The sequence below is a fragment of the Myodes glareolus genome, chromosome 9 (genome assembly GCF_982192425.1).
Source record: "Myodes glareolus chromosome 9, mMyoGla1.1, whole genome shotgun sequence".
Lineage (NCBI taxonomy): Eukaryota > Metazoa > Chordata > Mammalia > Rodentia > Cricetidae > Myodes > Myodes glareolus.
The window spans coordinates 43,174,458-43,198,311 of NC_142034.1; the positions used below are offsets into that span (position 1 = coordinate 43,174,458).

At 42.1% G+C, this 23,854-nt stretch overlaps 1 protein-coding gene and 1 pseudogene across 1 annotated transcript in view; one reads left to right on the top strand and one right to left on the bottom strand.

Annotated features, from left to right (window-relative positions):
• The first annotated feature begins 3,198 nt into the window (after nt 1-3,198).
• Crlf3 (cytokine receptor like factor 3) overlaps nt 3,199-23,854 on the top strand; it is a 42,845-nt gene continuing 22,189 nt past the window's right edge. Inside the window, exons 1-2 of the mRNA XM_085695485.2 lie at nt 3,199-3,389; nt 23,606-23,813. Of these exons, the coding sequence (XP_085551611.1) occupies nt 3,261-3,389; nt 23,606-23,813 (337 nt within the window). The 5' untranslated portion in view covers nt 3,199-3,260. The remainder of the gene's footprint in view (nt 3,390-23,605; nt 23,814-23,854) is intronic.
• On the bottom strand, nt 14,024-14,429 carry LOC146893181 (large ribosomal subunit protein eL31 pseudogene; annotated as a pseudogene).

Genomic DNA, 23,854 nt, shown 5'->3' on the forward strand with positions numbered 1-23,854 from the left:
GCCTCAGCTGCTCCTTCTTCTTTGGCATTCTGAATGCTGGAATTACAGGCATGTCAACATGCCTGGGTAAGGCAATGTTCCTTATCCTGAACTTGTAGGCCTTTGGGACCTTTTTTTCTTCCCATTTGGACTTTATTTATTTATTTATTTATTTATTTATTTATGTTTTTCCAGATATTCAAGACAGGGTTTCATATGTAGCTTGGGAGCCTGTCCTGGCACTAGCACTGTAGACCAGGTTGGCCCTGAACTCACAGAGATCCACCTGCCTCTGTCTCAAGTGCTGGGATTAAAGTTGTGTGCCACCACCGCCTGCTTCATTTAGACTTTTTGAGACAGAGTTTCTTTGTGTGGCCCTGGCTGTTGTAGACCTTGATCTATAGACCAGGCTGGCCTATAACTCAAAGATCTGCTTGCCTCTGCCTCGAAAGTGCTAGGAATAAAGGCGTGCACCACTACTGCCCAGTGGGCCCTTGCTCTTTTTTATTTTTTATTTTGTTTTGTTTTTCAAGATAGGGTTTCTCTGTGTAACAGTCCTAACTGTCCTGGAACTGTCTAGCTCTTGTAGACCAGGTTAACCTTGAACTCACACAGATCCACCTGTCCTGTCTCCCAAGTGCATTAAAAGCGTGTGCCACCACCGCCTGGCCTTTGCTTTTTTTAAAAGGGTATTTTTATTTTATTTTATGTGAATGAGTGTTTTGCTTCCATGTATGTCTGTGTACTATATGCCCATAAAAGCCAGAAAAGGCCACCAGATCTCCAGGACTGGAGTTATACACAATTGTGAGCTACCTTGTAGGTGCTGGGAATTAAACCTGGGTCCTCTGGAAGATCAGCCAGTGCTCTTAACCACTGTGTCATCTCGCTAGTCTTTCTGGCTCTTTAACATATTTTTAAAAAAGATTTACCGTTTATTTTTATTTTATGTGTTAAGTAAAATTAATAAGAAAAGGGCAGCTCCACCAGCACAAGAATTAGGTCAAATCAAACCAAATCAAAATGCCCATCGTTTATTAAGAATGACGCTCTCGGGTGGCTGAGCGCATGGCAGGGAGACAGGAAAGCAGGAAGCCCATGCAGACCCGAAAATCATGTGTTTCTCCCCTGGGCACACACTTAAATACCCTGTGGGAGTGACCCCCTCCCTGGGATACTGGGATTTTGAGTCCAGACCAGGTTGGCTGGGAACAGATGCCAGGGGCTGGGGGCTACGCTCCCAACTTAACAATGTGTATGAATACATACATACATATACATACATACATACATACACACACACACACACACACACACACAGAGGCAAGAAAGAAGAGGACACGAGATCCTCTGTATCAGATGGTTGTGAGCTGCCAGGTGGGTTCTGGGAGTCAAATCCCCGACCTCTAGAAATGCAGCTAGTACTCTGAACCACGGAGACACCTCTCTATTTGTTGTTAAAGAGTCTCCTTTGTTTCTATCTCCAAGTTTGTTCTTTCCCCCTTTGTCCTGAGATAGCACTGTTCTTTCCTACTTTGGCCTGCTGCTTTCTGCTTACTTAGTTAATGCTTCAATTCATTAAACAGATAAAAACTATCTACTAAGAACCAGGCTACTTTATCTTTAGGATAAAACCAGTTCCCTTGGCTGCTCTCCTTGTTTTTCTTTCAAAAGGGTTTTTCTTCTATTTTCTTTACTTTCTTATTTATTTATTGAAGCGGGATTTTTCTGTGTAGCTCTGACTATTGTGAAACTGTGAAACTTGTTTTTTTTTTTTTTTTCTTTTTGAGACAGGGTTTTTCTGTGTACCTCTGACTGTCCTGAAACTCACTCTGTAGACCAGGCTGGCCTTGAACTCACAGAGATTCACCTGCCTCTGCCTCCTTGGGATTAAAGGCCTGTGCCGTCACCACCAGGCATGAAACTTGGTTTGTAGACCAGGTTGGCCTCGAACTCAGAGATTTGCCTGCCTCTGCCACCTTCCAAGTGCTGGGATTAAATGCCTGTGCCACCACCGACCAGCTACTTTCCCTACTTTCAAGTGTTCTTTTATTTCCTCTTTTCTTCACCTTACCTTCTTTCAACAGGGTCTCAGAGAACTCACTCAGGCTGTCCACAGACTCACTATGTCTGTGACCAGAGAATTATTTTGAGCTCCTGATCCCCCAGGCACCAGGATTACAGGTGCATGGCCCTGAGTCCAGACCACATGTAGGAAGAGCAGTAGTCTGGCCCAGAACATCTGAGATCTGGCCTCTAATACGAATTCGTTGCATAATTCTGAGACAGTCCCGGGCAGTAACTAGTCCTGGTAAGGACAATTTACACAGCTGACACCTTGGTTTACGGACTCAACTCCAACCAGTTTTTGTATGAGTTTTCCAACAGATCACTTTTGCCTATTTAAATAGTTAGGAAAAAAAAATACAGACCATGACTGTCGTGACACGTGAAAATTACTTCATATCTAAAAGTCAGTGTTCAAAGGTTTATTTTTACAGCCTTCTTGTCTAGTCTGGCCTCTAGCTCCCCATTCCAAGCAATCCTCATTCTCCAGCCTCTCCAGTATCTGGGACTACAGGAACGTGACGCTCCTCAGGAACAAGGTTTTACTGCACATGGTCACACCCACTTACTTAACACTTCGAAGCACACAATTTAGCACAGGCCAAGTGGGTTGTGTATTAGTGGACCTTGCGGAGTATGCGTGTCAACACCCGCCTTGGAGTTCTGCCAAGATCCCTGTACAGCTAGCTGGTTCATTACCTCCCTCCTTAAAGTATCTAGGTGGTGGCGCCTGGGTCATTGTATCCTCCCAAAATACCCGACTCGGCTGGCATTTACTAGGGAGGTAGTAGAGCGACGATTGAAGGGCCAGTAGGCTCTGTGAGGGAGAGTAAGTAGATTTCCCCGTGTCCCTGCACTTCCTCCTCTGTGCAGGATAGATAACGCAGCGCCTGAGATTAGCAGTGGGAAGCGTTTAGCGACGTTTTCACGTGTTTCTACTAATGCCTCCACTTGTCGTTTCCTGAGGAAGCGTCCGAGCCGGCGCAGCACAGAGGCCGGGGGAAGCAGTTAGGTAGGCGGCGCCACAGGTCCCACTTGCTCTGACCAGGACGCCATTAGAGCGTGTACCCCCTCCCCGTCCCCTGTCAATCAAGCGGCGGGGGCGGGGTGTGATGGGCAGGGCAGGGCGGGGCGGCGCTTCCGCTGCGCGAGGCCGCGCGGGGCCGCTCGCGGGAGCCGGGCACAGTCGGGAGCCCGGCGGGTTGCGCGGCCGGATGAGGGAGGCGATGGAGCCGGAGCCGGAGGTGCTGCTGCAAGAAGCCCGCGAGAACGTGGAGGCGGCGCAGAGCTACCGGCGGGAGCTGGGCCAACGGCTGCAGGGGCTGCGGGAGGCGCAGAGGCAGGTCGGAGGGCCGCTGCGGGCCTTGGAGGGCGCGGGCCATAGGGTGGGCGCGCGCGCCGGGAGCGTCCCGAGGCTCCGAGGGGGAAGGCGGTCACCGACCTGTTGGAGACGGGTCCTGGTGAGGTGGGCGCTGCAGAGTTCTTGAGAGGGAGACAAGTTTAGGGGACCGAGGAAGGGTGAGGGGAGCACCCCTAAGCCGCCGTGCGAGGCACTTGGTGGAAGTAGGGGTGGCGTCGGAGGTTGAGCCACCGGAGCAAAATCCGAGTAATGACGGAAAAGAGTAGGGAGGAAGGGGGCATAGCGAGGGGAAGCCTGTGGCAGGTACTCAGTTTAGAAAGCCTCAGGGCAGTGACCTGGGGACAGTCAAGGTGGAGACGAAGTAGACACGGAGAGGGAAGAAGTAAGGAGAAACGGAGAGGTTGAGCAGCAATAACAGTAATGCCGAATGAATGGGGTTAATACTTGAATATCTCACATGATCGCAAATGCCTTGAAAATTATTGAGTAATCTCTAGACAGACTAGAAGTTTAGGTGAAGGATGTTGAAGGGCAGAAGGAGGAACACGAGATATTTCAGGGAGGGTATACAAAGGTGAAGGGAAGTGGAAAAACAGATTTAAAGAAAGGACTCCTCAAAGGAGCAGCTAAATATACTTTCAAGTGGTGCGGTTATCTCTCCACCAGGAAAGGGCCAGCAAAGATATGGGAAAGCCACATGGCTCCTCTCCACTCTCAAAGGTGCACAGGAAAGGATAGAACCCGCTGCCAATGCTGGATAAGACCGATAATCATCAGGTTGTTATTAAGTGCTTAGTTAATGCTTTTTGAGTAAATGGCATTTCATCAGAATCTCTCTAGGCCTAATTTGCTATGAATGCTCCATGCTACCGTGTTGAACCATGGTGACACAGTGTTAACAGTACCTTTGAATGTCGTCATCACCAAGAATTCTCCATAAACTTTGGGTTTTATGTATTTTGAATCGGTGTAGAGCTGGTGTAGGCCAGGCATTATTTTGGGAGAAAAGTGGGATCAGAATCTGGCTATGACTCGCGATTAAGCGTGATTTAGTGAATACTTTCAAGGTCTTCCAGTACACACATCTGGATTTCCGTTAGAAAGATCTGCGTTATTCCTTCTACTATTTTGAAGTAAATGTTCAAAAGTAGGACTTTAAAATATCTCTTTTTATATACTGTTGTTTAGTCTGAGAATCTTATCATGTGTACCGTGTACTTTATCATATCCACCTCCCACTATACTCTCTTTAACTTTAATTAATTTTTGTTTTTGTTTTTGTTTTTTGTTTTTTTGAGACAGGGTTTCTCTGTGTAGCCCTGGCTGCCCTGGAACTTGCTCTGTAGATCAGACTGGCCTCAAATTCAGAGATCCTCCCCTGCCACTGCCTCCTGAGTGCTAGGATTAAAAGCAAAAACCACTACCTACCTGCTTTTTTATTTTATTTTATTGTTTTAAATACAGCTCTTACTAAGTAGCCAAGACTGTCCTGGAACTCATTATGTAGCCCAGGCTGACATACAGCAAATTGGAAATCCTCCTGCCTCAGACTCTGGAGTACTGGAATACTGGGATAACAGGAATGTTCCACCACATATGGCTAAAGAACCTCTTAATAAATGACTAATGTTGCCTGGTGGTGCACACCTTTAATCCCAGTACTCGGGAGGCAGAGACAGGCAGATCTTTCTGAGTTTGAGACCAACCTGGTCTACAGAGTGAGTACCAGGGTGGGCTCCAAAACCTAAACCCGGCCTCAAAAAACAAAAAACAAAACAAAACAAAACAAAGCAAAAAGTAAATGACTAATGTTTCAGCCAGTTCAAATATCTTATACATGAGCTTGACTGTAGTTTATCTGCCCCAGCAATTAAGCATTAGTGTTGGCACTAGAAGAATGAAGTAAGCACCTGGGCGTAGTACTTATTAATTTTTTGTGTGTATATTGAATGTAATTTTAATGTGATCCCCACCCTAGATAGTTAAAATGTTCAGTTTCTAAACCTAGGTGTGTGGGTGTAATAGAACACTTGCCTAATAGATCCACGGCACTTAAAAAAAAAAAAATCTCGGACTGGAGAGATGGCTCAGAGGTTAAGTGCATTGCCTGCTCTTCCAAAGGTCCTGAGTTCAATTCCCAGCAACCACATGGTGGATCACAACCATCTGTAATGAGGTCTGGTGCCCTCTTCTGGCCTGCAAGCTTACATGCAGACAGAATGTTGTATACATAATAAAAATAAATAAAATATAAAAAAAATCTCACCCTATGTTCTTTCATTTTATATTTACTTATTTTATTTATTTATTTTTTGTTGTGTTGGGCGTGCGACCCAGGACATTAGGCATGCTAGAAAACTGCTCTACCTCTTGAGCAATTAAGTTTTGAATCCAATAATTTAAATACGGAACATACTCCTATAATTAGTGTGGTTTAGTGTGGTTTTGGTTTTGTTTTTTTGAAAGGCATTGTCTCATACTTGACACAGAAAACAGTAAGAACACATCCATCACAGTTTGGATTTCTGATGACATTACATTCTGACTACACCAAGTCATACATAGTGTCAGTCTCCTTTGTCAGCTGAGGTGTGTTTTGTTCTAGTTGTGAGTTATCCAAGCCATTTCTAACTCACTGTACTTGTTCAGATTTGTAGAATAAGGCTCCCGTCAAGTCAATTTTCTTTTCTTTTTTCTTTATTGTTTCTTTTTTTCTCTTTTTGTTTTTTTTTTTAAGACAAGGTTTCTCTGTAGCTTTGGAGCCTGTTCTGGAACTAGCTCTGTAGACCAGGCTGGCCTCAAACTCATTGAAATCCTCCTTCCTTTGCCTCCTGAGTGTTGGGATTAAAGGCGTGTGCCACCACTGCCTGGCTTAAATTTTAGAAAGTTCTATATTACAAAAATAATATCAAAATGAACAGGTGCCTTTGTTTGTTAGGATATTTTTAGAGTTCCAGTCATTTTTCAGATTAATTGCATCAAATATATGGTTTTTTGAGTAAAAATGTTGTTTTGAGAAGGATGAGAAGAACAGAGAAGAAGGGATGCTGCACTGGGGATATCTTTACTTGGTTTTGACTTTTTGTTTTGCCTTTTGAGACAGGGTTTCTATGTGTAGCCCTGGCTGTCCTGGAACTCACTCTGTAGACCAGGCTGTCCTGGAACCCAGAGCTCCTTGTGACCCTTTTTTGAGAAGGGATGGAACTGGGTGGTGGCAGTTCCTTTTGTCCCAGCTCTCTACAGAGCAAGTTTCAGGACAGTCTCCAAAGCTACACAGAAACCCTGTTTCAAAAGCTGGGAGCATGGAATCCAAGGCATCATGTAAATTACTTTGCCACTGAGCTACACCCCAAGCCAATGATTCCTTTTTTTTCCCCTTGTAATAAAAGTCACATCATGAAATTCATTCAGTGGTTTTTAGTGTACTTATAAAATTATTTAGCTGTAGGAACTGGAGAGATGGCTCAGAAGTTAAGATGGCTACTCTAGAGGACCTGGATTCAATTCCCAGCACCCACATTGTAAATAAATACAGTTTTATGCACCCTCCTGGCCTCCAAAATCACCACACACATACACCTATGCATGCATGTGTGGAAAATACCCAAACACATTAAAAAATAGTTAAAAAGTTAATTAAAAATTGTTTAAACCATGATGTGTTTATTCCAGAATGTTTTCACTATTCTCCAGAAATACTATGTATTTATTTATCAATTGTCACTTTGAGTAACCTAATAGCAACCTAAACTATTATCTACTTTTATGAATTTATCTATTCTGGACCTTTCCTTCATCCTCCTCAGCTTCCTTCCTTCCAACAAGGTCCCAAGTAGTCCTCACTGACCTTGAACTCTCTGTGTAGCCAAATATGACCTGGAACTTCTATCCTCCTGTCTGTACCTCCCAAATTCTTAGATTAGAGGCTTATACCATCACTCCTAGTTTAAGTGGTGATCCAGAGCCTTGTGCAAACTAGCTAGCTACATCCTCAGACCCTATGCTAGCCATGTTGTATAAACAGAATCATGCAATGTATAGTCCTTCATGACTGCCTTAGCTTACTTCCAGCCTGACATTGGTGGCACACACTTTAATCCCATCGTTGGGGAGGCAGAGGCGGGTGGATCTCTGAGTCTGGTCTACAGAGTTAGTTCCAGAATAGCCAGTGCTACACAGAAAAACTCATATATTGAAAAAGCCAAATAAATAAATAAAAATTTAAAAATGTGTTTTCAGGATTCATCTATGTGGTAGCGTTTCTTAGTACTTAAGTCCTTTCATGGCTGAATAATGATTGTGATATGAATACATCTTGTGTTATTTATCTATTCACCAGTTGTTAGACAATGGGGTTTGTTCTGCTTTTTAACAATTATGAATTACAAATATCTCTGTACAGTTTTTTTATGTGGGCATGTTATCTTTTTTTTTTTTAAGAACATACCTACCAATTACTAGATCATATGGTTACTTTTTTATTTACGATTTATTTAACTGTTTCACAGATTCTTGGCATATATTTTATCTTTCCTTTGGTTTCTTACCATTTAAAATTTTCTCATAACTTTTGTCGATTGTTAAGAAGTGGCGTATATGAAAGCCTGGGGGAAGAAGGATAAAAATCTTGTAAATTATTCTGTCAAAAACATGTAGCAGTTTCTCCTCTGTGGTTAAGTTTAGGCCCTGCCCTCTGTTTTTAGAGAAAAGGAAGTTCTGTGTAGGAATGCAAGGGTTGTCGCTGACTTACTGTTTTGTTTTGTTTTTTTCTTTTTTGAGACACGTTTTCATGTTCCTAGGCTAGCTTTGAACATGATATTTAGCTGAAGATGATCTTAACTCCTGCCTCCACCTCTGAAGTGCCAGCAATACAGACCTGTTACCCAGCTCGTCTTACTGCTTAAATAAGTTAAAGGCTAGAGATATGTTTTTTTGTCAGGAAGGCAGATAATGCTCACAGTAGCCTATTCTGGTGTGGAGATCATTAAGAATAGTTTTCTGTACTTCCTTGAATCCTTGGTACTAAGGAGTGAATACCAAAGAATTAAATAAATCCCACTCTCTGAAAGTACACATTTGTTCTTTCACTCAGTACATGTTCATTGTGTACCAGAGATAACTTCTAAGTCCTGTATACTGAGGTCAGGGAAATAAACCTTCATGAATTTACTTGTGTTTGGTGCCTGATAAGTAGGTTATCACCCCTAGAAACAAAATAATCAAGACGACCCTGCTTTGTTTTGTATTCATTTTAAGATTTTACATCCACTGTATTTTTTTCATTTGTGCTATCTCTAGAACAATGTTGTTTCTGCTTCTAAGCAGAGATCAGAGGAAAGGATACCAGCTATCCACTCAGGCCTAGCAGCAGTAGCACCTTGAGGACATTGCTACCGTCTTAGGCCTGACTGATGGGGAGGGGCAGTGTGAGCTACCAGAGCGCCTCCAGTGTTTTAGTCTGTGTGCAGTAACAGCTCACCCTCTAAAATGACTATCTTGCCTTTCCCGTGTCTTTAGTAGGGTCAGTTCTGTAGCCTCCAGGCATTAACCAACACAAGTCTTTGCTCCCTCAGAGTATATGCTGCAATCCTAATTGAAGTACTGTTTGGTGGAGGCTCTACCCAGCTCTGGCCAGTGGTGACCCCTGAGTACTTGCTACTATAACTGTGGTCCAAGACTTGCAGCAGTGACTTCATCTTGAAAAGAATTTAGAATCTTAGGCTTCAGACCAGACTCATTGAATCTACTTTAGCAAGATCCCTAAGTGTGATAAGAAAACATTAAAGGGCTAGAGAGATGGTTCAGTGGTTTAGAGTGTATACTGCTCTTGCAGAGGATCTAGGTTCTGTTTCCAGCATCATCCATGTCAAGTTGCTGAAAACCACTTGTAACTCTAGCGTCAGGGGTGCAGTGCCCTTGACCTCCACAGTGCCTGCACTCACTCCATAGTCCAGCACTCATGTACACATACCTCCTACATAGAGCTAAAATGAAATAAAGAAAATACACTAAAGACTGAGGTGCATGTGCTCAGAGTACTTTACCATTTCAGTAGACCTTCCTTGATTTCTAGGGTTTAAACTAAGTGGATTTTCATAAGTTGTCTTTTTTTTTTCTTCAAGATTAAAATGTTGTTTGGGGCATGGTAGTGCATTTTGGAATCCTAACACTTAGGCTAGAGGAGGATGGAAAGTTCTACCCAAGCCTGAGGGACCTAGTAAGACCTTGTCTCAAAATAGTTTTGAAATATTATACATTTGAATGTTAGATAATTGTCCAAAAAATGAAAGGGAATAACTGATGATCTTATTTATTTTTTGTTTTTTTGAGACAGGGTGTCTCTCTCTATAGCTCTGACTATCCTGGAATTAATTAATGATGTAGACCAGGCTAGACTGGCCTTGAACTCATAGAGATCCTCCTGACTCTGCAGCCCGTTCTGGGACTCAGGGCTTGTATCAACATGCCTGGATTAATAACTGATGGTCCTGTTTGTTTGTTTCAAGACAGGGTTATCTGTGTAGCTTTGGAGTCTCCTGGCATTCTCTTTGTAGACCAGGCTGGCCTCGAACTCCCAGAGATCCTCCTGCCTCTGCTGGGATTCAAGGCCTGTGCCACCAGTGCCCGGCATATAATTGATAATTTTAAGCCAGTGACTACCCAGCATGTCTTTTTGTGACAGTATAGCTCTCAGGGTAGCCGAAGTCTTGCTGTCTGTTTTACATCTGCCTTCTGAATAGTTTGTGTTATTGATCATCCACCACTTTGGCTAGCATCTTTTACTATCTATAATGTCGCTAGTGAGTAAGTTTATATGTACTGTGTTTTTATTTATAATTTGTCGGTGTGTATGTTTCTTTTCTTTGGTTGTTTGGTCTTTGAAGTATTGTATCCCTGATGGGCCTAGAATCCACTGGGTAGTCCAGGTTGTCCTCAAACCTTATTATTCTTCTGCTTCAGTCTCAAGAGTGCTGGGATGAAGGACAGTGCCACAGGCACCACGCTTGAGTTGCATTCCTGGGCTCAAAGATCCTCTTAGTAACTGTGTCACAGTATTAAGCCTTGCTTAGTTTTGTTTTTTAGATAATTGATTTTAGACTACTTCTTGAAGATTTAATTAGTGTCCTTGTTTTGTTTTGTTTTTTCTTCTTTGTAAGACCAGGTTTTTTATAGATCTTTATTCCCACAGGAGTTGAAAACACACAACAAACTAAAGATTCATGAAGAAAAATAGGTTATTTCAGCAAACCAAGACAGGAAGTCTTAGCTCCGTGAAGAAAAGAAAGCTATTATTGCTGCTTTTATCTCTCACTTCCCCTTCTGTTACCATTTTGAAAACAGTAAGGAATCTGTTTAGATGTAATTTGGTGCAGCAGTAACACTGTTATAATACCCTAAGAAAACATTAAATATAGATCTAGGAAAGACTAAAAACAGATAAAGTCATTTGAAAATAACCCATAATTACAATTGTAGACAGCTCTAGTTAGCATTTTGGTATATTTGTCAATGCATACTCTACAGAGGTTAGAAACTGCTCTATATGTAACTATGTATCTATTATTTTTCTTTTGGTTAGCAGTATAAGCATTTATTAAGAATATCTTCTCAAAAAAACAAACAAAAAAAGTTGCCAGGTGTTATAGTGTACTCCTTTAATTCCAGCACTTGAGAGGCAGTCGGATCTCTGTGAGTTCTTGGACAGCCAGAGCTGTTATACAGAGAAACACTGCTTCAAAAAACAAAAAACAACATTTTTTTCCAGGTTTGGGATGTGGCTCTGCAGCAGAGTACTTAGCTATCATGTACAGAGTACTTTTACATACAGAGGTAAATAGATACCTAATAAATAAACACTTCAGAAGTTTTTGTTGGTAGTAGGATGAAATGTATTGACAAATATGGCAAAATATAAGCAGAATTCTGTAGGCAAAACTAAATAGTTGGAATAGTGAGTGAATGAGCCACGAATAACTCATTCTGTAGACCAGGCTGGCATTGAACTCAGAGATCCATCTGCTTGTCTCCCGAGTACTGGGATTTAAGGTATGTGCCACTACTGCCCGGCCTATATATGCACATACTTCTAAATCTATTTATTTATTTATTTATTATTTATTTATTTATTTATGAGAAGTGTGTGTGTGCCCAGGTGACTGTCTGAACCATATTCATGCAGTATCAGCCAAGGCCATAGAGGATGTTGAAGTTATCGGAACTGGAGTTACAAGTAATTATGGTCTGCCTAATATGGGTGCTAGGAACTGAACCCAGGCCCTTCAGAAGACCAGTGAGTGTTTGTAATACGTTTTTTTGTTGTTTTATGTATATGAGTGTTTGCCTGCGTATCTGCATTGTGTGCATGCAGTTCCTGTGGAGGCCAGTAAAAGGACTCTGATCCTCTAGAACTGGAATTACCAACACCACCATGTAGGTGCTGGACACCAAGCCCAGATCTTCTCTAAGATCAGCATATGTTCTTAACCACGGAGCCTCTCTGCAGCCCCCATCATACATATAATTGTGATAGAGAAAAACTGCATTTTTATTTTTTTTAGACAGGGTTTCTTTGTATCTTTGGAGCCTGTCCTGAAGCTAGCTCTTGTAAACCAGGCTGGCCTTGAACTCACAGAGATCCACCCACCTCTGCCACTTGCTGGGATTAAAGGCAAGTGCTACCACCACCCAACAAATTGCACTTATTTTTAAACTGGTAAAATAAGCTAATTTGCTTTCTAGAAAGTCTGTCAAGTGTAGGAATAATCTTTTATTATTGAAGGCTGTCAATGATACACTTATTTTACTTACTCTTTTTATTCAGGAAATCTAGTGAAATTTGAGTTTCCTGATCATCTATTTTCTTATCTGTAAATGAAGATTAAAAAATATAGTGCTTATGCTGGGTGGTAATGGTGCATGCTTTTAATCCCAGCACTCGGGAGGCAGAGGCAAGTGGATCTCTTGAGTGTGAGGCCAGTCTGGTCCACATAGAGTTCCAGGACAGCCAGGACTATGTAGAGAGGCCCTGTCTCAAAAAAAGAAAAAAGAAAGAAAAAAAAGTAGGAAGTACTGTGTCCAGTAAAATGCCTCAGCAAGTAAAGTGCTTATTGCGTATCTGAGGACATAAATTCGATCTCTGGAACATGCGCAAAGGTGGAAGGAGAGAACCAAATCCACAGTTATCCTCTGACCTTTTCACATATACGACGGTGCATGACACATCCCATCACATATACAGAATAACAATAAACACAAATTTTAAAGGGGGTATTTAAAATGTTTAGCACAATGCCCAGGACATAGGATATTCTCAGTTAATTAGTCATAATTAATATTACCCACAATGATAAAAACTACTAAATATTATTCAAAATGATATTGTTGCTTCTACTGACAACTTTCTATATTCTTTCCCAAAATGAAAGTTCTTTTTGGTTTGTGAAGTAGACTGGCTTGAAACTTGTGGTATTCCTGCCTCAGGCTCTGGGATACTGTAATTGTAAGCGTGTGCCACCATGACCAGTAGAATGAGATTTTTTTTTTTTATTTAGGTCAATATCATGCCTTATTCATTTTTACAACCCCCAGTTCTTGGCACATAATAGACCTCAATAAACATGTGAATGAAAGCCTTTATAAATGTGGGTGTAGTTTTGCAGAGCTCCTTCTTAGATTGTGATCTTGATTATATTCATTCTCTTCATTAATGCAGTTAATCAAGAGTTAAACATCTGTTTCATCATATGATTTGGTTATCTCCTGCTGCATAATAAACTGTTAAAAGTTCAGCAGTTTGGAAGCAAAGATTTTAGTTCTTTGGTGTGGCACATTCATAACCCTAGCACGAAGGCTACAGGAGGAGGATTTCTAGGAGTATGAGGTTGGCCTGGGCTACATAGTAAGACACTTCCAAAAAAAAAAAAAAATTTGCCAGGCAATGGTGACACACGCCTTTAATCCCAGCACTCGGAAGGCAGAGGCAGGTGGATCTCTGTGAGTTCGAGACCAGCCTGGTCTACAAGAGCTAGTTCCAGGACAGACTCCAAAGCTACAGAGAAACCCTGTCTCGGAAAAACTAAAAACGGGGGGAAAAGACACTTCCTTTTTTTTCTCCTTATATTAATTTTTTTATACATTTTTTCCCTTTCTCCTTATATCCTCCCCTCTCCTGTTCCACCCTCCCCCGTCCCCCACACTCCCAGTTTACTCAGGAGATCTTGTCGTTTTCTCCTTCCTAGGCGGGTCCATGTATGTCTCTCTTAGGGTCCTCTTTGTTGTCTAGATTCTCTGGGGTAGTGGACTGTAGGCTGGTTATCCTTCGCTTTATGTCTAATATCCACTTAGGAGTGGGTCTAAATTATATTTGTCCTTCTGGGTCTGGGTTACCTCACTCAGTATGGTTTTTCTAGTTCCATCCATTTGCCTGCAGATTCAAGATCTCATTATTATTTACTGTTGAGTAGTACTCTATTGTGTAGATGTACTACATTTTCCGTATCCATTCTTTGGTTGAGGGGCATATAGGTTGTTTCCAGGTCTGGCTGTTACAAATATTGCTGGTAAGACACTTTCTTTTTTTTTGAAGGCAACTCTTCAACTTTATTTGTGATTCAGTAGGTTAGTTCTCATCCACATTGACTGTCTGTAGATTTTTGAATGTGGTAACAGGCACATAAGTTACCAATGTGTAAAGTTTGTTTGGCGAGTCCTCATCCTCATTACATTTTCTGGACAAACGTACCCGGATACGGTATGGAACGTTCCTTATTCCTTTGGCCCAGACAGCTTTATTGAGCCTGGTATCAATCCGTACATCTGGAGTCCCCATCTCCTTCATGGCAAATTTCCGGATTGAGTGCCCTAGGAGCACGCTTCTTGAAGCCCACGCCATGGATGCGCTTGTGAATGTTGATGGTGTACTCTCGGGTCACCACCTCGTTGATGGCAGAACGGCCCTTCTTCTTCTCGCCACCCTTCTTTGCGGGAGCCATTCTGCCGGGCCCAGGCTGGAAAGGACGGGCGCGAGGGAAGACACTTTCTTAACACTACCACCCCTTTAAAAAAAAAAAAGAAAAAGAAAAGAACTGGGATCTAAGTGGGATCGAGTTTTAGTTCTAATTTACTCAGCAAAAATCTTGATATGCTGTCAGATTACAGCAAGTTTCCAAGGTAGAGTGTTTAATTTTCAGAGCCTTAGTATTAATTAGTAAGATTTCATTAGAGTCCTAAATGCCTTAGCTTTAACTCAATCTTTCTTTCTCCCCCTCCCACCCTTTTCTGGACCACACCCCCCTCTTCTGTCTTTCTTTCTCATCCGTTTGTCTTCTCTACTATAATAATCGCTTTTACTCTCATGGTGTATCAAGACACCCAAAAGTACTAAAGCAGGCGTCAGGTCTTTTTTTTTTTTTTTTTTTTTTTTTTTTTTGGTTTTTCTGAGACCGCGTTTCTCTAGCTTTGGAGCCTGTCCTGGAATTAGCTCTTGTAGACCAGGCTGGCCTCGAACTCACAGTGATCCGCCTGCCTCTGCCTCCGCTGGGATTAATGGCGTGCGACACCACCGCCCGCAGGTGTCAGATCTTAAGAGTGAGGTCATAGCATCAGTTTCATGGAATTGCTATGAGTGTGTGACTGTATTGCTTGTCAGCTTGACGACTAGGTGGGGAGGACAACACTGGGCCTTGAGTTCCATTTCCTGGTGTATTTCCTGGTGACTAATTTAGCAAATTACCAAATCATCCCATATACTTTTTACAACTTTTCAAAAAAGACAGTCATGGTGGCACATGTCTTTATTCTAGCAGCCAGGAGACAGAGGCAGGTGGATCTCTGTGAGTTGGAGGCCAACTTTACATAGACTTTCAGGATAACAAGGGCTACATAGAAAGAGTCCCTGTCTTGAAAAAAATACTTATTTACTACTACTACTGCTACTACTACTATTTCTGTAACCCTGTCTGCTCTGGAACTCACTCTGTAGATCTGCCTACTCTGTCTTCTGAGTACTGGGATTAAAGGCATGTACCACTAGTGCTGGGCTTCAAAAATAATTTTTTTAAAAGAAAGTTTTTTTTTTAAAGCTTGCATGTTCCCTTTCCTCCAACAACATTAGTGAGCAACAAATAGCTAGGCATGGTGACCCATGCCTACAGGAACACGTCTACATATATGGTCTACATAGTTTCAGACTAGCCTTGCCGGGGCTACATCTAAGACTCAATAATAAACAAAGCTGAAGATACAGCTCAGTGGAAAAGTAGTTTCCTTTTCCTGGCTGTTTGTGGACATTGTTGTTTTGGGTGTGTGTGTGAGTGCATGAGCACATGTATACAAATGCATGTGGAGGCTGGAGTTTAATGTCAGTGTCTTCTTGACTGCTTTCTGCCCTAGTTTTTTGAGACAGGAGTCTGGAACTCATTAATCCTGCTAGACTGTCTGCCAGTAAACCCCAGTAATTCTCTCTCCACACTCCCATCCCTACTCATTGCTGGGATTATAGATGAACACCTCTGTGCCTAACTTTTTCCATCAGTGCTGGGATCCAAACTCATGTCCTCACACTTGTGGCATAACATACTTTATTGACGGAATTATCAGCCAGTAGCCCCTGTATATTCTTGTTATTTTTTTTATATTTAACATTATTTCTTTATTGAATCTTTGGGAATTTCACATCATGCATCCCAGTTCCACTCACCTCCCAGTCCCTCCATATCCTCTCTTGCCCCTGTAGAGGCCCTCCTAGCAACAAAAACAAAACAAAACAAAAAGCAAGCAAACAAAAACAAAACAAAAAAGAGTCAAAACAACAGCAAAACAAAACACCAACAAAAGGCGATTTCCCTCCTGCATCTTTCCCACCTCTCCAACACCTCTTCATTTCTCCCGGTGGCCCTGGGAGCTGTGATATGTCACACAGTACACGCTTTTGTCCAATCGTCTTTACTTGCATGTTCATTGCACTGAGTCACTGGTCTGGTACAAGGCCTCTGGTTTCTGGTACACCATCATCACTGGGTCCTCACCAAAACTCCTCTTGGATATTCTGAGGTCTCCCGAAATCATGCCGTTATCGTTCCATGGACCAGTCCTTTCATGAGCTCCAACAGGTCCTAGATGGGGTAGATGTTAGGCTTGGCCAACCTCACGCCCATCTGTGGGTGGTAGTTGAGGTGGTCAATACAGGCCACCAGGACACACCCCCCTCAGGTGAGAGGTGGGGTTATCTCTCCTGAGTGCTTGGGTGAAGGGACAACAGCTCTCCAATGAGGGTAGGGGCCAGCTTCATTGTCCATGGAGGGGCAGGGTCGCCTCAGCTTGGCTCTTTGATTCCATCATGAATGGTTCCCATGGTCCACTGAGGTGACATGGGCCACAAACATCAACATAGGCCCCAGCTAGAGCCGGACCATGGACCTAAACATGGCCCTCAGCAGCAACTTGAGCCTGGATGATATCCTGGTTCCAGGTGGGAGCACAGGCCATTCAGATCGGGGTGGCTCTGGTGGTGATATGGCCCCTGAGCACCAAGGCCATAGGCTGGGACCACAGACCCAGATGTGGTCCTTGGCAGCAGTCAGGTCTGGATATCACCATTGCTCCTGGTGGCAGTGCTGGCCACTCAGATTGGCACAGGCCCAGCAGCAGCATGACCCTCAGACACTAACATGGATCTTGGGCATCCATGTAGCCTTTGAGGGTAACAGTAACCTCAAACATCAACACAGGCCTTGGTTGTAGTAGGACCATGGACCCAGACATGGCCCTGAGCCGCAGCTCTGGTCCGGACATCATCATGGCATCGGGTAGCAGTGCAGGCCACTCAGATGTGACGGCCCCCACTGCAGCATGTCCCTTGACCACCAATATGGACTCAGGTGACTGACCTGACCTCTAGCATTCACACAGCCCTGGGTGGCAACATGGAACACAGACTATAACATAGACTGGGATACAATAGGACCACAGACCCAGACGTCAGTTAGCTAATGGTTTTTAAAGGTAGTCTTTTTTAATTTGATGAAACAATTAAGAGGATTCTTAGATTAAAGCTGGGGGATAAAAGTTCTTCTATAAGTAATAAAAATGGGTGTTTTAGAGATGATAATTTAGATTCCAGTTACTTTGCTAACATATTTTACTTTGTTAACATATCAAATATATGTCGCACCTTTTTATTTTATTTTCTTCAATCTTTTGTGACTAGGTCTCTTGCAGCTCAAGATGGCTTTGAACTCTTTATCCTGCTATGACAACCCAAGTGCTTCATTTTAAATATGCATACTCAAGTCTGGCTAGGGGTGTCTTTTTGTTTTGTTTTATTTTTCAAGACAGGATTTCTTCTGCCTCTGCCTCCCAAGTGCTGGGATTAAAGGTTTGCACACCTCTGCCTGACCTGCTAGAGATATCTTAATTCAGGTTTTACATACATTTTATGACTTCTTTAGGTGACTTCTTTATTTTTATTTTATGTGCATTGGTGTTTTACTTGTATGTATGTCTGTGTGAGGTATCGGATCTCTTTGAACTAGAGTTATAGACAGCTGTGAGCTGCTATGTGGATGCTAGAAATTGTACCAGAGTCTTCTGAAAGAGCAGCCAGTGCTCTTAACCATTGAGCCATCTCTCCAGCCCCATTTTTTCTTTTTTCTTTTTCTTTCTTTTTGTTTTGTTTTTCAAGACAGGGTTTCTCTGTGTAACAGCCCTCAAACTGACAGAGATCCACCTGCCTCTGCCTCCCAAGTGCTAGGATTAAAAGCACTGCGACCAAGGCCCGGCTCCAGCCCCCTCCCCCCTTTTTTTGGCTTTATCGAGACTAGGTTTCTCTGTAGCTTTGGTGCCTGTCCTGGAACTCGCTCTTGTAGACCAGGCTGACCTCGAACTCACAGAGATCACCTGCCTCTGCCTCCCCAGTGCTGAGATTAAAGGCATGCGCCACTACCGCCCAGCTTCCAGCCCCATTTTTATGACTTTTTGAGACAGGGTTTCTCTGTAGCTTTGCAGCCTAATCTGGAACTAGTTCCTGTAGACCATACTGGCCTTGATCTCACGGAGATCCACCTGCCTCTGCCTCCCAAGTGCTGGGATTAAAGGCATGCACGCCCATACTGCCTGGCTTTCAAGACCTTTTTATAACTAAACTCTGGAAGAAAGTATGTCAGTGCATTGTTTGATATCAGTGGGTAGTGATTTGTGAGCTCATCATCTTGTTAACTTTCAAAAGTTTCTGTAAGAGGAGGGAAAAAAGTTAACCATAAGTTTAAACTCAACTTTAGTGACATTTTGTCAGTTTTAATGATCTTACAACCCAGGGCTGGTGATGACAGCACACCTTTAATCTCAGCGTTGGGGAGGCAGAGACAGTCAGATCTCTGAGTTCCAGGACAGTCTTGTCCACAGAGCTAGTTGTAGAACAGCCAGAGCTAAATAGGGAGGGCCTGTCTCAAAAGAAAGGAAGGAAGGAAGGAAGGAAGGAAGGAAGGAAGGAAGGAAGGAAGGAAGAAAAGTTTTAATGTTTTATCACACTCGAGAGGTTTCAATAGGAGTTCATAATGTGACAGTGAATATAAACTCTATACATTATGGCTTCCTCCTGAAGACCTTGACTTGCCTGCCGTTTTTTTTTTTTTTTTCTCTCTTGACTGGTCTAGAATTTGCCTTGTAGACTAAACTGTCCTTAAGTTCACAGAGATTTGCCTGCTTCTGCATGCCAAGATAAAGGCATGGCTGGCTATTTATATTCTTCTTTGTTGTGGCAAACAGAGATATTGTTATCCTAGTGATTCTCAACCTTCCTAATTCTGTGACCCTTTAATACAGTTCCTCGTGTTGTGGTGATCCCCCCCAACCATTTTTGTTGCTACTTCATAACTATGATTTTGCTGTTATGAATTGTAATGTAAATATCTGTGTTTTCTGATGGTCTTAGGTGACCCCTGTGAAAGGGTCAGTCATTTGACCCCAGGAATCTTTTTTTTTTTAAAGATTTTAAAGACTTTATTTATTATGTATACAATACAGTATGCTGCCTCCATGTATGATTGCAGGCCAGAAGAGGGCACCAGATCTCATTGTAGATGGTTGTGTGCCACCATGTGGTTGCTGGGAATTGAACTCAGGACCTCTGGAAGAACAGTCAGCATCCTTATCCTCTGAGCCATCTCTCCAGCCCTGACCCCAGGAATCTTGACCCACAGGTTTAAAACCACCTTCCTCGATGGCTAGGTAGCATTTGAAGCCGATGGTTGTTAGCTACTGTATGGTTTATGCAGGCACAAGGGATGTGTGGTATAGGAGCTGAGGGTAGAGTGCTTACTAGCATTCATAAAGCCCTGGGTTGGACCACAGCACCACATAATGCCTGATGTGTAATCCTAGCACGTGGGTGGAGGCAGGAAGATCAGTTCAAGGTCATCCTTGAGTCAACTATATAGCAAGTTCAAGGCCGTTGTGGGATACATCTGGATTAATCAATAGATGGTATAATAGAAAGTATCTTCAGGCAATACTAAATTTACTGATTTTCCTGGAAACCATTTATTTATCAACATTGTTTCACAGTATAGCACTGGCTAGTGTGGAACTCGCTTCATAAACCTCTGGTTACAGAAGTGTGCCATCATGCTTGGACCTTCTTAAAATCTTGTCTATAAGTACAAACCACCTCAGTAGAGAGAGCTTGGCTCCAGCAGTCAGGTGTGGGAAAGTCTTGCTAAATTGAGTTTTAGAGCTGCCTTTCCCTCTGTGTGAACATACTGGACCACTGGAAACACCTCAAATACAAGGAGATTCTCTTAATCAGCAAAGCCTCTATCTTAAAACTTTTCACAAAGCGAAGTAAATGTGCTTGATCACTTACATGGTTAGATTAGTGTAGAGTGAGCTTTAAATTGCAAAATATATTTTGAAGAAGAAGATGATCTATGGTAAAAGCTGGTTTGAAATGGCAGGGGTTGATATTCTGTGAACAAAAGAACAAATTTGTGATGAGTACACAGGAGGTGGGTTTAGAAATGGATTTTCCCTTCTACAGTCCTCACTGCTAATGGTTGCATACTTCCTTTTTTCCCCCTAAGGTTCTGAAACAAAAACAAACATAACATGGGCTTGCAATCTCTGAGGGAGCTTTTGAATTCTTTCTAAAGAGGAAATTGACTTTACCTAACCAGTGCACTTCCTGCATATGCTGTATCTGTTAAAGACCCAGGCAGGGCCTTGCTGTTCCAGTGCTGAAGTGCAGAGTTTCCTCTTAGAAGGAGGTCTGAAATGTAGCACAGTGCTCTGACATGATGACTTTATTCTATCTGTATTGCATTTATAGATCAACTCTGGTCTTCAAAAAGGTAGGTTCTGGGCCTGGGATTTAGCTTAGTAGAGAGAGTACTTGTCTAGCATGCATGAAGCTGGGCGTTGGGGCATTGATGTTGGAGAAGTAGAGGGAGGAAGATTAAATTCAAGGTCAACTTGAACTTCATAAGAGTTTTGAGCAAGGAGATCTTGTTCAAAACAACAAAAAGAATAGTAAATAGTAAGACAGCCAGGCATGTGACACTCACTTTTGATCTGTGAGTTGAAGCCAGCCTGATCTACAGAGCGAGTTCTAGGACAGCCAGGGCTACACAGAGAAACCTTGTCTCAAAAAAAAAACAAAAGGAAAAAAAATTCATAAGACATTCTTTCTAGTTTTTTGTTTTGTTTTGTTTTCCATTTGGTTATTTGTTTCTTGGTTTTTTCTTTTTCTTTCTTTCTTTCTTTCTTTCTTTGTTTCTTTCTTTTGATATAGGGTTTCTTTGTGTAGCTCTTGCTATCCTGGAACTCACTCTTTACGCCAGGCTATCCTGGAACTCAGATTTGACAGCCTCTTACTCAATGCTGTGATTAAAGGCATCCACTACTACTGCCCAGCTTGAAACTTTTTTTGTGGGGAGAAGGGATATATTTATTCTTGGTAGAGAGAGAAAGTGCTTATAGTTAGCATTTAGGTGAAAGAGTATGTGTGAGATAAAGATCTTCTGTCATAACTCCTAGAACAAAGACTTAATGACAGAATTAATACTTGTTTCGATTATTAGCTAGCCAGTCTAGCCAATCATTGAGTTCCATGATCAGTGAGAGACCCTGTTCCCCAAAATAAGATGAACAGTGATCTGGGAAGACATTCGTGCATGCACTCATGTACATGTGTGCACATGAATACACACAGACACAAAAGTAAAGTAAAGCAAGTTTGTAAAAATACAGATGACAGCTACAGCAACAACAAATCTGAGTATGGTGACACGCTTATCATCAAGAGGCCAAGTGAAACCATTGAACCCAGAAGGGAAGTGTTATATGATCTTACTTATGTGGAATCTAGAAAATGTCCAATAGTGGCTAACAGGAATAAGGAGAAATAGTGAGATGGTGGTTCCAAGGCACAGTGCTGTAGTTGTGTTTGATGAACTTATTCTGGTGCCTAAATGTACAGGACAGGAATTGTGGTCTCTACCGTAGGGTATTTTGCAAATTACTAATTGAGATCTACAGTGTTCTTACCACATATAAAAAAAAGTAATCATTGGACCTGTGGGATAAAGGTGCTTGCCCCAGTTGTGACAACCTGATTTCAGTCCCTGTGGAAGGAGATAAATGACTCCCAAAAGTCATCCTCTGACCTCTACATACAACAAGTGAAGGCCCAGGTTCTGTGGCACACAGGAGCACCTACCCTGCCCCCCAGCACACACACTAAATACATGTATTTGTTTGCTTGCTTCTTTTTGTTTTTCGGTTGTTTATTTATTTATTTTGGGGGCAGGTTTCTCTTTATAGCTCTGGATGTTCAGGAACTCATTCTGTAGATCAGGCTGGCCTCAAGCTCACAGAGAGCCAGCCGCCTGCCTGTACCATCTCAATGCTGGGATTAAAGAGGTGAATCACTACATGGGGTTTCATCTTGCATTTTTCACTATAGATTACATTCTTGTTAGGTAATACTGGAGAATAAAGGCAGTGGAGATAGCTAACCTAGACAAGGATTTTGAGTTTATGTCATTGCTCAGTTGCTTTCCCCCAATATCTGATGTTTGATTCTGTGTAATGGGAGTAACATTGTTTTTTTAACCAGGTTAAACTTTGGGTTTTTTGTTTTGTCTTGTTTTGTTTGTTTGTTTTGGTTTTTTGTTTTTGTTTTTGTTTTTTTTTTTTTTTTTACCTTTCTGAGACAGGGTTCTCTTTGTAGCCCTGACTGTCCAGGAACTCGATCTGTAGACCAGGCTGGCCTCAAACTCACAAAGATCCAACTGCCTCTACTTCCCAAGTGCTGGGATTATAAATGTGTGCCACCACGCCCAGCTAAATATATGTAATTTATTTTTAAAACTTTTCTTTAGCTACATTAAGCCAGTTGTGGTGGCTCACACCTTTAACCCTGCACCTGGGAGGCAAAAGCAGGTGGATCTGAGTTTGGGTACAGCCAGAACAACATAGAGTTTTTTTTTGTTGTCCCCCCCCAAAAAAAAACAAAGAATAGATAACTATGTTGAGAGATTCATACATTGATACTTAACTGAAGTATCAACTGACTGTATCTTTATATCAAAACACACTGCGTACCTTAAGTGTATATAATTCAATTAACAAAAAATTTCTTTGTAAGACAGAGTCTTGCTGTATAATCTTAGCAGTCTTCAAATTTATGAGGCTTTAACCTCAGCCTCCAGAGTGCCTGTTTTCCAGGCATGTTCTATCATGCTTGACTACATTAAAATTTTCTACTAAGCTGAGGCTAGAGGATCACAGGATCATAGCAGGCTCCATGCCTAAAGACCTTATCTTTTCCAATCTCTCTCTCTCTCTCTCTCTCTCTCTCTCTCTCTCTCTCTCTCTCTCTCTCAATAAGTGTGATCTGGGCTGATGATGTGTCCTGTAATCCTAACACTTGGGAGATAAGATTATAAATTTGGGGCCAACCTAGGATTACATAATAAGACTGTGTCTTAATTAAAAAAAGAAAGGGGAGGGAGCACTGTGATAATTCAGCAGTATAATGCTTGTCTAGCTTGTATGAGACCCTAGGTTCAGTCCTGACATAGCATACCATCTTTTTTTAATGAGCAGAAGATGGCAGTTATTTGGTACAATTAGGTAATTATGAATGACGCCTATACTTTAACTTTTCCTAAAGATTCTAAATTTGAGTTTTTATGTTCTTTTTAGATAAAAGAGAGTGCTTCACAGACAAGAGATGTCCTCAAACATCATTTTAGTGATTTAAAAGGAACCCTTGGAAAGTTGTTGGATGAGCGATTGGTGACCCTTTTGCAAGAGGTGGACACCATTGAACAGGAGACCATCAAACCACTAGATGACTGCCAGAAGCTCATAGAGCATGGAGTTAACACCGCGGATGACCTGGTCCGAGAAGGTGGGAATCAGGGAACCTGTTAATCCTTGCAGACTGATTTC